Source organism: Ipomoea triloba, chromosome 1 (genome assembly GCF_003576645.1).
Source record: "Ipomoea triloba cultivar NCNSP0323 chromosome 1, ASM357664v1".
NCBI lineage: Eukaryota > Viridiplantae > Streptophyta > Magnoliopsida > Solanales > Convolvulaceae > Ipomoea > Ipomoea triloba.
This window is the reverse complement of record NC_044916.1, coordinates 35,911,472-35,925,533: the sequence shown is the minus strand read 5'-3', so window position 1 is coordinate 35,925,533 and position 14,062 is coordinate 35,911,472. Positions and strand designations below refer to the sequence as shown.

The window sequence follows — 14,062 nt, the reverse complement described above, 5'->3', positions numbered from 1 at the left end:
CGTGCTGAGTTGATGTATTGTAGACCTGTGGGATGGTGTAAGAATGTAGATTGTGGGGGAGGGGTTAAGACTTAAAAGAGTGAGTGAAAGAGAGAGAGAAGAAGCCAAAAGGTGAGACGGGACCTCAAACAGGATATACAAAAAATGATGGAACATGTAACCCTCAAAAAGGGCAAGTATCCAAAACCCCAAACGGTGTCTTGGCTGTTGGGTATCGGTTGCAGACAACACAAGTCATGCTCCGGACTGTGAGGCATCACATGGGTTGCGAGTTAAGAGGGCAATGTTACAACAACATCATCCGTATGCATGTTTTGCCTTCGAACATGCCAACATTTCCAAACCCCCACTGCCCATCTACCAAACACATACAAACCACAACCCCATATCATCATATATGCCCCCTATTATTGACCTCGACGACGATGTGGTTTCATTTCTACTCTTGCCGGATATGTATAATAAAAAATTTGAACAACAAGAAGAACAAAACATGTTCATTTGGCCGTCATATCACACACCACCACTTGCTTCAATTCACCCCCTCCCAAATAAAAAAAGAATTTGTATTGTATGGTGTATTGCATGTCAATCCATTTTCATTCCCTCCCACTTGCAACATACAAAGATAATCTTGTTATTCCCTTGGCCTCACTTCCTTTGTTTCCTTTCCTGTTCCGAGGCACGAATATTAAAAGAAGGGAGAGAAATTGAAACCTATAAAGTGGCCTGCGTTTTTTTTTAAAAGATTATCCTTTCACTCACATTCAGCAACAACAACCAAAAAATGAAAAAATAAAAAAAAGGTTTGATTTAACTAAAACAGCATAATCCTCCCAACTTATTAAACTTAATATGCCATTGCCAATGGGGTTTTGCCATTACCATTTCCTCACTAAAACCAAGCTTCTCGGATTGCAACCTGCTGGTGCTGGGCGGTGAAAGACAAATTGCCGACCACCATTCCTTTTTTCCATTTTTCATTAAAAAATATTGGCAAGCTCATCTTCTGCAAACTCTTCCCTTCAATTCCCTTCACTACTGCGGGCTTAGATAAGATGAGCTTAGCCCTCCCAAAATGGGCCCCTCTCCTTCACCCTTTTTCATAAGGTGAAATCCACACGTCCATTCTATACACACTAGTCAATTCCATCAACAACAAACAACCAAAACTTTATTCACATTTACATACCCAACTCTTAATATAAATTTAACTTCGACCCACAAGAATTTTTTTTTTCAAATAAAAAAAAAAAAAAAAAAGTGGAGGAATGGAGGATTGGCCCCCACACCTCCATCCCAAGAACTAGTACCCACTTTGTAATACAATGGCTTCTTTGCGCCCTAAAACAATGACACGTCTTTTAGTCCGGAATTAAGGCATAAGGGCTCCGGTCCTTGCATGTATATATATGCACAACACATCCCTCTCTTTGCTCAACCCTCAGATCAGCTCCTCACTCCCACCATTTACAATAACCCCAAACAACCCTAATATTATCTCGTGAAGAAGAAGAAGAAGATAGAGAGATATTTTGCATAGATAATAATAATAGGTAGCTAGCCAGCTAGCTATGTGCAACTCTAAGTCCTCTTCCCCATCCTCACTTGTCTCTACTAACCAAACCCATTTCTTCTCCTCCCATAAGTCTCCCATGGCTCCCCACTTTGATGATGATGATGATCAAGAACAGCTTCATAGATGGCCAACCCCTAAAGAGGTAATAATAAAATATATCTCTTTTAAAGACTAAAAATGTATATAAAGTATTTAATTTAATTTGCTGATGGTTTTGTTGCATGTTGTTGAACGTAACATTATTCAGGCTATGGAGGAGATAAAAGCCATAGGGAAGATTTCCGGGCCGACAGCCATGACAGGGCTGTTAATGTATTCCAGAGCTATGATCTCCATGCTTTTCCTGGGATACCTCGGAGAACTCGAGCTGGCCGGCGGGTCCCTCGCTATAGGGTTCGCGAATATCACCGGATACTCTGTCATCGCCGGGCTGGCTATGGGGATGGAGCCCATTTGCGGCCAGGCTTACGGCGGGAAACAGATGAAGCTTCTCGGGCTGACCTTACAGAGAACGGTGCTCCTCCTCTTATCCACGTCCATCCCCATCTCCTTCTCGTGGATGAACATGAAGAATATTCTTTTATGGTGCGGGCAGGACGAGGAAATCGCGTCAATGGCGCATACTTTCATCGTTTTCGCCATTCCTGACCTGTTTTTCCTGTCTTTGCTCCATCCTCTCAGGGTGTATCTGAGGACGCAAGGCATTACGCTGCCGCTGACCTACTGCTCGGCCATTTCCGTTCTCCTTCACGTCCCGCTTAACTTTGTTTTGGTTAAGTATTTCGATCTGGGAGTGGCCGGGGTGGCTGTAGCTATGGTGTTGACTAATCTCAACCTTTTTCTCCTCCTCTGCTCCTTCGTGTACTTCTCCGGCGTTTATAAGGATTCTTGGGTGGGCCCCAGCTCCGACTGCCTACGTGGCTGGTCTTCGCTCTTGGCCTTGGCGATTCCCACTTGCATTTCCGTGTGTTTGGAGTGGTGGTGGTATGAGTTCATGATACTATTGTGTGGGATTCTTGGGAATCCTAAAGCTACGATTGCTTCTATGGGGATTTTGATTCAAACTACTTCTCTAGTTTATGTTTTCCCGTCTTCTTTGAGCCTGGGAGTGTCGACTAGGGTCGGGAACGAACTCGGCGCGGGCCGGCCGGCCCGCGCGCGGATTTCGATGATTGTTTCGCTATTCTGCGCCGCCGGGCTGGGCGTGGCGGCGATGCTATTCGCGACCTTGATGCGGCACAAATGGGGGAGGTTCTTCACCGCCGACGAGGAGATTCTTGAACTCACGGCCATCGCATTGCCCATAGCCGGGGTGTGCGAGCTCGGAAACTGCCCGCAAACCACGGGGTGTGGGGTCCTGAGAGGCAGCGCGCGGCCCACGATCGGCGCCAACATAAACCTCGGCTCATTCTACCTCGTCGGAATGCCGGTCTCTATCCTCCTCGGCTTCGCTCTCAAAATGGGCTTCGCCGGCCTCTGGCTCGGCTTGCTCGCCGCTCAAGCCACCTGCGCCATCCTCATGCTCTGCGTGCTTTGCAGAACCGACTGGACTCTCCAAGCCGACCGAGCCAAAGAACTCACAAAATCCCCTCCTTCTCCTTCTTCTTCTTCCCCGTCGCCGCCATTATCGCCACCGCCTTCACTAAAACCAAATCTTGAAGACGGCTTATGCAGCAAAGATGATGATACGCTTGAAACGGATCCTCTCATTATTATTGTAAATTAACCATTAGATTTATATATATATATATATTTACCTAGCTCCATCATATCATATCATATCAGATCAGATCAATTTTTCCCCACCCTAATTAAGGTAGCCAGCCAGATATATGCATGATGATGGGTTGATGTGAATTTTCCAAACACATATACGGACTACTACTTCTTTTGGATTTTTACCACTCCATCATTATCACGTCATCGTATCCCTCATTTTTACTGTAGCCTCACTCATCTTCCCCACATGCTCTATATATATACCTTTGTATAATAATAAATAAAGTATTAATAATATGCTCTTGTGTTGTTGATGGGACATTTTTTCTAATAACTTTGTGTGTTTGCCCGTTTGATTCTCGACCTTTTTTACTAGTAACGTTATAGAATATTATTTTATGTTTGATTCTTGATAATTATAAAGGATTATACGTAATCTCGAGAGTTTTTATAGTCAATTTAACTTTGCTACATAGTAGAGATGCTGGCAAAGCAAAATGATTAACTGATTTTGAGTTGGCTGACCCGGGCCACGAGGGCAACTTGAAATTCTTGATCATTATAGTCAATTTGCATCGGTAGAGGTAGGGTTTTGGTTTAATTTATTTTAAACTTTAAAGTATGGTTGTGAGAGAAGGAATGTGTGAACTCTGTTACTAATTAATAACTTTGTTGCTGCCGTATTCCATTTCAGACCGGTGACTTTGATTGCCATAAATGGAAAAGATTGGCATAATGCGCTGCACCATCTCCTCAAACCGCCCATTCTTGCCATTTTTTATAGCATATTTTAGTCTTCTTTTTCGGCTTTAACTTGCATATTTTGTTCTTCAATTCCTACATATTTATGCTGCTTTCCAACGCAACCTCGTGCAAAAAAGGGAAAATCTTTCAGCCCCATAGCTCCACAAACTGTAAAGATTTGATCATATGTTTTTTTTTTTTGAAAACAATCATATGTTATTTAGTACAATGTACTACAGAGAATCAATTAGGCTACCCGTGAGGGCAACCCAACATCTTTCTTATAAGTAGTCACTTACAACTTTAAACGGATAGAGAAGGTAGGTAAAAGTAAAGGAGGTAAATAAGTAAATTGAGATCTATAGTCCCCAAATGCTTGTATGCTAATATTCGCAACAAGGTCAAATCCATACATATTGTTTTTGGTCCTTGATAGGTTATGGATGGGGCACACTAAGGCTTAGCCGATCGGCTGGCCCTCAGTTGTAGTACAACGTGGATGGCCTTCGAGAGAGCGGGAATTAGCAACCAATAGTTCGAATGTCTGTGGAAATATGTAATTTAATAGGAATTCGTCACCTAATGTAATTCTACTTACCTATTCCCATAGTAAAACGTTTCCTCTATAGCGGAGCAAGGAACCTAAGGAGTTAGTTTCCCTCTCAAACACCAAAGTCTTTTTGTATAAATATCACTTTCCAGGTGTGTAAAATGTATCCAAATTTTCTATAAATTGCATTCTTATAACTAAGCTATTGGTTACTTGAAAGTCATAAAATCAATAATAGGATTCGAACCTTTCACCATATGGCTACTAGTAAAGCATGTGGATGGCATAATTTATTACTTTGTTATGATGTGGATACTGATCCAATCAGCATACTTATTAGCGACCCAATAGTGTCAAGGGTGCATCATTATATTGATGCAAATTAAATCCATACATTATAGATATATGTTGAGTGTAAGGAAAACAGAGAGGGGGGAAGTGTTGGAGGGGCCAAGGGTTGTAACTGAACATACAAAATCCAGCTATTATTGCCTGTCTCCTTCTCTCGTGACAAATTTTAGCACTGTGCTTCTGCATTTGCAGTTCCACTGCTCCACACACCCCCCCACCCACCCACCCACTTCGTACGCTAAATGAAATCGTAATCTTAATCTTTTTCGTATTTTTAAAAAGATTTTTTTTTTCTTTAGTGGTGATTTCAGTTTCGTCAGATTAATTCTAAGATCAGAGGATCCGACTCTAAAGTCACTATAAAGTAAGTCGCAAGTCGCACAATTAATTTACCGATTAGACCCTAATTTTCATGCGTGCATGCTCGTACAAGAGATCTAACACACACCTTTCATCATCTGAACATTTTTTTATTCATGTTTTCATTGCCGCATTGAATGTGATGAAGATACATGAATTAATTTATGAAACTATGAAAAAAGTTCATTATTTTTAGTTTGTTCCATGTACATATAGTAAAAATCACTTTAGACTAGATATGTTTAATTAGTATATGCCACATTGGGTTGAGTACACATGAATTAATTAGATAATTTATAATAATATTTAGTGGAATAATTAATTAGGTCTCTTTTTGTATTTTTTTTGATAAGATTTGTTATTTTTAGTTCATAAAGTACGGTATAAAGTAACACTCTAAATTAGATATGTTTAAGTAGTATATGCCAATTGAGGACACATGAATTAATTGATTAAGCTATGATAATTATTAGTCGAATAACTAATTAGATGTAATTAGGTCATGTTCGTTTTTTTTTTTAGTTGAAAATATTCGTTATTTTTCGTTCGTACATACATTGCAAAATAACACTCTAAACTAGATATGTTTAAGTAGTGCATGCCACATTGGGTTGAGGATACATGAATTAATTGATTAAGTTATGATCATGTTTGGTTGAATAACTAATTAGGTCTTTTTAGTATTTAAAAAAAAATCGTTATTTTAAGTTTGTATAGTACATAATAAAAACAACTCTAGAGTCTAGACCATGAATTAGTTAATTAAGCTATGATAATATTTAGTGAATTGGTTAGAGTACATAATACTACATGCCACATTGGATGAAGGACACATGAATTAGTTTATTAAGCTATGACGATGTTTAGTGCGTGGAATAACTAAGTAGGTCTTTTTCGTTTTTTTTTTATTAAAAAAAAAGATTCATTATTTTTAATTTGTCCACTTTGTGGTCAAACAATACTCTAAACTAGATATGTTTAAGTAGTGCATGCCACCTTGGGTTGAGGATACATGAATTAATTGATTAAGTTATGATAATGTTTGGTGGAATAATTAATTAGGTCTTTTTCATATTAAAAAAGTCGTCATTTTAACTTCTTATAGTACCTGATAAAAACAACTCTAGACCATTAATTAGTTAATTAAGCTATGATAATGTTTAGTGAATTAGTTAGAGTACATAATACTACATGCCACATACATTGAATGAAGGACACATGAATTAGTTTATTAAGGTATGACGATGTTTAGTGAAATAACTAAGTAGGCCTTTTTCGTATTTTCTATTAAAAAAAAGATCTATTATTTTTAATTTGTCCACTTTGTGGTCAAACAACACTCTAAACTAGATATGTTTAAGTATTACATGGCACATTGGATTGAGGATATATGAATTAATTGATTAAGCTATGATAATGTTTGATGGAATAACTAATTAGGTCTTTTTCGTATTTTTTATAAATAAAAAAATCGTACATAATAAAACAACTCCAGATCATGAATTATTTAATTAAGCAATGATAATGTTTTGTGAATTAATTATTTTAAGTCCGTAAAATATATAATAGTACATGCCATAATATCGGATCTAGGACATATGAATTAGTTAACTAAGCTATGATAATGTTTACTCGAATAACAAGTCTTATTCGTATTTCCTAAAAAATAAAAATAAAAAAATCTGTTATTTTAAATTTGTTGACTATGTGGTCAAACAACACTCTAGAGGCTAGACTAGATATGTTTAATCAGTATATGCCAAATTGGGTTGAGGACAAGTGAATTGTTAATTAAGTTATGGTAATGTTTAGTGGAATAACTAATTAGGTTTTTTTTTTTGTTATTTGTAATCATTATTATTATTCCGTTTTGGTACATGGTCAAACAACACTCTAGACCAGACATGTTTAATAAGTGTATGCCACATTATTGGGTTGAGGACACATGATGAATTAATTGATTAAGCTATGAAAATGCATAGTGGAATAACTAATTAGGTATAATTAGGTCAACATCGAAATGATAATATGAGCAAGTGCAAATTTTCGTCCATGACTATTGTTTTAGTGTCAAAATTCATCATGCTCGTCACATCTCCGTTTAAGTCATGCCAAAATATGAAATTATTAAGGGTATTTTTGTCCTTTTCATTTAAGATCCAAATTTAAGCACGAATAAAGGGATTTCGGCATGTCTTAAACGGAGAGGTGACCGACGTGATGAATTTTGACACTAAAACAATAATCGTGGGTGAAAATTGGTACTAAAATAATAGTCGTGGATGAAAATTGGTAGGAATTAAACATGAATCAAAACTGTCATTTTGCTAATACTCGTGGGACTAAAATTGGTATTTGCTCTCTCTCTTACAAAATGAACAGCCACAAATAGATCACACGTTAACACCTAAAGACTTGTTCTCACGTGAATGGAAATTTATATATGTGTGTGTATGTATATGTGTATGGAATGTTGGTCTGGTGAGGAGATAGGTAAGGTAGTGGTTGAAGCAGTGCAGGGCAGTGGGAGGAAGGGAGAGGGACCTTATCTGAATAATGAGAGATGAAAGCAAAGTTTCATTATGAAGACAACATAGTATTAGTCCCATAACAATAAATTACTTGTGGGAAGGAGTTGTCTGGAATATGTGGTACAGCAAGGACTTTGTTGTGCAGATTTCACCCTCCTTCCCCAGCATTATCTCATTCGCCGCCCGCCCGCACTTCACATCCCTCTGATCTGCCCTCTTTGCATCACTTACACTAGATTTCAATCACCCACATTCATTCCACTCCTTTCTAAAATCACTCTTTATTTTAACTCTTTAATAAATAGTTTACACTTCATATGTCATATTGTATTAGATTTTGTTGGATCCTAAACTAGGAGTACTTAAGATTGTGTGTTAAGCTAGGTTTGGCGCGAAAATCCAATAACAATGACAATCAAGAGGTTATATATGAAACAGATCGAAATAGTGAGTTAGAATAGAAGTTGTATATATGTGACGAAGACTTAAGGAATATTACAATAATTATGATCTGTAATAAGACTATTACTATTTATACATAAAGAAATGTCTTGTATATTTCCTGGGGGGAGGGGTAGGGGGAGGGGGAGGGGATTGCCATATACAATCCTATGCATTTCCTCGATCACTACATTAGTAAATCAAGGTTTTTCAAAATTGTGTTCTATAATAAAGTTTAAAGGAAAATCTGAGTGCCACACGCGGGGCACGAGATTGCCATATACAATCATATGCACTTCCTATACAAGGTTTCCCAAATTTGTGTTCTATAATAAAGGTTCCCATGGGATTGCCATATTGCCATATACAATCCTATGCACTTCTTATACCCACCGCCCCTAGTTTGTGTGGCACTCAGACTTTCCTTTAAACTTTATTATAGAACACAATGTTGGGACCCTTGATTTACTAATGTAGTGAGGAATCAGTAGTCTCTTTCGGGGTTCTCCCCTCCTAATGACCCAAAGATTTAAAAGAAATTTTATATATACTAGTGCAAACTCACTTTCCGTTTTCAATTTCTCATTTACCTATTATTCATTTTGAACGTACAAAATATCAACTTTTTCGTCTCACTTAGGAGAACTCGAATCTTCTTTGGTCCAACTCAAATTGAAAGTAGACCTCATTAGTATTTGTATAACAAAATAGCCACTTAAAATGTTATTTTTACCTTTTTTTTTCAATAATTCTTCAAGTACTTGTATACTAGTGCCTCAATTGGCAACTCTATTATCTTAAAAATAATTAAAGAAAACTTTAACCGTGGAGTTGTGATGGCATAGAATTCCTCTCTCCCTTATCATGACTATGGATAAACTCAGTATTAACAATTTAAATGAAATAATTGTGGCTTCACACTGTTTTACTGTCACTTCAACATATATATAACTTTTAAATCAATTTGTATAGGATAAATATCAACATTTATTTCTTAACGTCATATTTAGATTGAATATTGGATTTATGGAGACGACTTTAAAAAGTAAAAGTCTTTATATATGAGTGTTACTTATGTATTAATTATTGAGATTATACCAGCTAGGGTCCCTTGACTATTGTAATTTCTATGTAAAAGTCTCCTAATTAATTTTTTGTTCAATTTAGTCCCTTAATTATGAAAAACGTTACCTAAAGTCGTCCACTGTTAGATTCATTGAAATGCTAACATATGCATAGATCGAATGACATCTCATATTAAAATCCAAAATTTGTACTTTCTCTACTTCGAAATCCCTCTTAGGGATGTCAAACACCTACTCTTTAAATATATTATATGGGTGAGTGCCATTTTCGAAATTTATGTCATTTCTTCTTTTCTTTTCTTTTAAGTAAATTAAAAGATAATCTTAGATAAATATGTAACATGATTCGAAATCATCGCAATAAATCAAAAATCGACACACTAGGTGCACGTATAAAGATTGTGGGCTACTCCAAAAAAAAAAAAAAAGCAATCTCAGCTCCAAAACTGATTCATTATGGGATGTATCTATCAAGAACCGAAGTTGCCTTGCTGTAATTTTGATCTCGAACTCCAATAGTTTCACGCCACGTATCACCACAGCAGAATTTCTGGATTCTTTATTCGTCTAGTGCTTCAAAAATGTACGCTCCACGTGTTAAGCATCTCCAAATACTGATTAGCTTTGTTACACATGTTAATCTTAATGCACCAATGGCAGCATCCTAGGTGACACGTGGAAATAGGAGTAATGAAAAATTGGTTGGGTCTTGAATGATTGAGTAGAACATGATTATTATATTAGAAGATTACGATTTGATTCTTGTTAATATTTTTTTAGTCAAACTCATCAAACATAGTCTTCTTAGTACAATTATTTTTTTTTTACGTTTTGTAAGTTATTACACATAAGAAAAATTTTACTCAGTATACACCATCAGATACTGACAGTAAGTTTCCCTATCACCAAACAAATAAAAATAAAAGGATTGAAAATTAAAGAAAAGGCCACCGCCAATCCCCATTGGTGTGAATTGAATAAAAATTGTTGGGCTAAGAGCTAGCCATGAAATTAACAAAAAATAACATAAAAAGGGGAGAGAAGGATTGATGGAGAATCTTTAATGCCACAACTCATGCAACAAATTCATATTATATTAATTAAGACACTTGTGGAAGACACATAACCAAAATCGCACTAATCACTTGTTCTTATTGCCATTTTCGTTTCAAGCTCCCTTTACGTTTGCTTTTGAAATTTTTTACAATATCTTATGTCACTGTACATTTATCCCCAAAATTATATTGTATATTGTATATTTATTTAACTATTAAGTAACACGAAAAGTGATTAGTGAGACGAATTACATTATTGATATTGACGTGCCCTATCTGATATCTGACATGGTTGAATTATTTTGTAACCGAAGTAATGTTGGAGGCATTCTCATGTTAACAAGAGGACAAACAAGCATGGGACAAATTTAGCCAAATTGGTCACGGACTATTCATTTGATAATCACAAGAATATAAGTTCAACTCCCACTAGGAACAACCTATTAGTATTTTTAGTTTGAACCGGTCAACTATGGACAACCTAAACTACTTTACCTCCTTGTGATCCTTTGCTAGATAAAGTCACATCACAAGGGAGAGTTTCTTAGTATACACTCTCAGATAGTGACTGCGGGTTTCCTCATCACTAAAAAAAACGAGGACAAGCAATCACATTGCATTATCCTTCTCATACCAAGGGTGGGAGAATGCCAAATTGCCAATAAAATAAATAAATAAATACTGAAATGAATGCAACACGAGATGATATAGTACAGTAGAATAATGCAGAAAGTAGGGCAGTGCATAGAAGTATTTTTCCAAAAAAAAAAAAACTGAGAAGTGATGAATGAAAGTTGATGTGGACAGGTAGTAGTACTATACTTTACCATAACAAGTGTTGGGACAATTCTCTCCTGCCAAAAAGAAGGAAAAAATGTCGTAGAACTCTTGTTGCCGAAAGCCAGCCTCGTCCACGGCGAAAGCCTACAAACACAAATTATTTTATTAAGGAAAAAGAGGGCCGGGAGAGATGTGTAGTGCATTGTTGAAATTATTGAGCTAACCTACATGATAAGATTATTGACCTAAACCTACTGGCAATGCAGTGATTGAATTGAATACTTCGCACCTGGGCATGGCTTTATCGCTGCAAAAATGTCATGCTGTAATGAGGATGAACCCTCTTTTTCTAGCTACAAGAATATCATTTCATCAAAACCTGCATCATTGCAAGCAACAATGTCATCTCTATCAGCTTACTGATAACAATGCCTCGACCGTGTGGACGACGTTGAGTAACAGTCATGTCGAACTTGCCACCGTATCAGTGGTACTACCGCACGCACTATCAGTGTGCTGCATGACAAGAATTGGCATTTGGCAGAAAAGGAAAACCAAATGGTACAACATATATCCACCAACTACACAGCTTTCTCATATCCCTGAAGCCAAAGACTAGGACCATAATTGAAACACGGAATTTTATTTCTAGCTAGGGTTCTTGTCTTTTAGCGTTCAAAAGAAACGGAACAATGAACTACAAACCGGCCTAGCCCTGTAGGCAACACACAAGCTGGACTGTCCTAGGTCTCTCCTAGACTAAATTGTAGCTCTTTCAAACAATGAGAGAGGGGGCCTTAGAAGTTATATGTTGCAGTTCAAAGTGGACCATGAAGGTATCTTCCTCTTTTCTCTTATCTTACATCTAAAGTGTCAGTTAGTGGGACTTGGGCAGCACTAAAAGGGAGCAGTTCTAGTCATTTGTAGGGCAAGAAAAAGGCATGGTAAATTTAGCCTATAAACAGTATGACAAATTGCTGTATGTGGTTCTTTGTCTGTATCTGAAACCCTAACCACTGTCCCTCCCAATTGTTTCTTTTAATCAGGAACCGACCCGCAATAAAAAAATGAAAACCCAAAGCCTGCCCCACAATGTGTTTTCTCACTCACTCCCAATAAATTTTCTCCATTTTCTTTATGGATTTCACAATAGGCCGGTCAATTTGCAAAGGCAGTTGGATAAGAACTGATTGAAGTTGAAAGCCACAGCTTTTGCCACTACAATTCACAAGTGAAAGCTGAGAACTTACAGAGGAAACAACATCTTTTGTTTATTGGAACAAGGATTTCAAAGGATTTTTTTATGCGAGAGTGGAGGATTGATTAGCTCAAAAGGGGCTGCTAACTCAGACTTAAATATACGTAGCTTTGCCTGGAACTGAAAAGATGAAGCAATCAAATGATACCAACACCCTAAAAGCACACTTAGTGGCTTGACATTTTTAATATGCGGCAAGTGTTTTGACTCCATTCCAATTTTGTATTTTGTGGTTTGACTATTGGAAGCTTTTCAATTTCAACCTGGTTTGTGCATTCCTAATTGGAAATTAACAACCAGGAGGTGAAGACAAAGATAGAGAGAGAGAGAGAGAGGGGGGGGGGCGGGGGGCAGAAAAGGAGTCAAATAGGCCATCAACAATTCAACACCACTGAAAATATAAGAGAAAAAGATACTAAACTTCATGAAAACACTGCTTTTCTTGGTGGAGGTTTTAAAAAAAGTCAACCCCCACAACCAAAATAACAAATTGGGCAGCCAATGGATGATAATGGTGATTATATATAATAGCAAAAACATCAGTCAAAATACAGAGATGGTAAGATGTTCATACTCAATGAAAATTAAAAATTAGAAGTGTCTTTTACCTCAGCATATTTCATTCAACATTGAGATTTCATCATTCATCTCTACAGTAAAAATATCTCTGCAAACCTTGGCATATGCTTCCAAGAAAGTAACATCCATGCGTATACTTGGCGTGTGGTATCTGCAACTACAGCAAAGGACCATTGAGCCTCATTACCCAAAAATTAAGTAATTTTAGCAATCAACATCAATGGAAACAAAATTAATAAAGAAACATGAATCTGTGTCTATTGAATAAATTGTAATGGTGGTTCTGATTATACTGCTACGGTACTCCTCTTTACAGAGCATACTCAGCCTTTGCATTCTACCTACTATTGCTACTGCAATAGGTATTCAATCAATGTGACAGATGAGTTCCTGAATTTTAAACTAGTAACCAATCTAAGTACTACAATCATATCCCCAAGTAACATGCACAAGGCATTCTAAAGATTGTTTGATATGCAATACAACAATTTCAGCCTGGATAAGAACATGAATGTCAATCCTCTTCGGAGCCATGCCAATCTACACTTCAGCCATGATTAAACATATAGGACGATGACAAGAAAGCGATACTTCTTAGGAAGTTATATAATTCGTTGATGACCCATACGAGCCATGCCAAAACATACAGTCTCTTTCCCAAATTTCCAGTGCAAATGGTGTCCTTCAATGCCATTGCAATAAATCAAGTCATTACTCCTTAGGATTACAAACAACACATTCTTCTGGTTGAACTTTCATTGCAGCTGGACTACCAATAAACAAGTTCTATATTTGTTCATTTTCAGTTTCACTGGCATCGACCTCTTTTGGTTCATCAATATCATCCACATCATCAATGGGGATATCTTCAGTACCATAGTCAAACGAGCCTGCAAAATGCATAAAACAAGTTAAGAGGGTCAGCTCCTGGAAAGAAAGATAAGAACTTGGCGAAAAGGAGCCAAACTTCCATAGCTGCTGTAGAAATGAACAAACCAACCCCCCCCCCCCCCCCCCCCCCCCCCCCCCC

The 14,062-nt window shown here is 37.1% G+C and overlaps 2 protein-coding genes across 2 annotated transcripts in view; one reads left to right on the top strand and one right to left on the bottom strand.

Moving 5' to 3' along the window:
• Positions 1 to 1,312: 1,312 nt before the first annotated feature.
• Positions 1,313 to 3,617, top strand: LOC116022208 (protein DETOXIFICATION 48-like). The gene is made up of 2 exons (XM_031262821.1): positions 1,313 to 1,721; positions 1,827 to 3,617. Exons 1-2 carry the CDS (start codon positions 1,575 to 1,577, stop codon positions 3,303 to 3,305), a joined length of 1,626 nt encoding a protein of 541 aa, XP_031118681.1. The 5' UTR covers positions 1,313 to 1,574; the 3' UTR covers positions 3,306 to 3,617.
• Positions 3,618 to 13,264: 9,647 nt separating this feature from the next.
• Positions 13,265 to 14,062, bottom strand: part of LOC116022404 (lariat debranching enzyme) — a 7,036-nt gene continuing 6,238 nt past the window's right edge. Inside the window, exon 10 of the mRNA XM_031263135.1 lies at positions 13,265 to 13,922. Coding sequence (XP_031118995.1) covers positions 13,819 to 13,922 — 104 coding nt within the window. The 3' untranslated portion in view covers positions 13,265 to 13,818. The remainder of the gene's footprint in view (positions 13,923 to 14,062) is intronic.

Bases quoted from the DNA above. Each gene is read 5' to 3' on its own strand.
- LOC116022208 (XM_031262821.1), top strand. From the start codon at position 1,575: ATGTGCAACTCTAAGTCCTCTTCCCCATCCTCACTTGTCTCTACTAAC. The intron at 1,722-1,826 runs GTAATAATAAAA...AACATTATTCAG, and splicing joins GATGGCCAACCCCTAAAGAG to GCTATGGAGGAGATAAAAGC.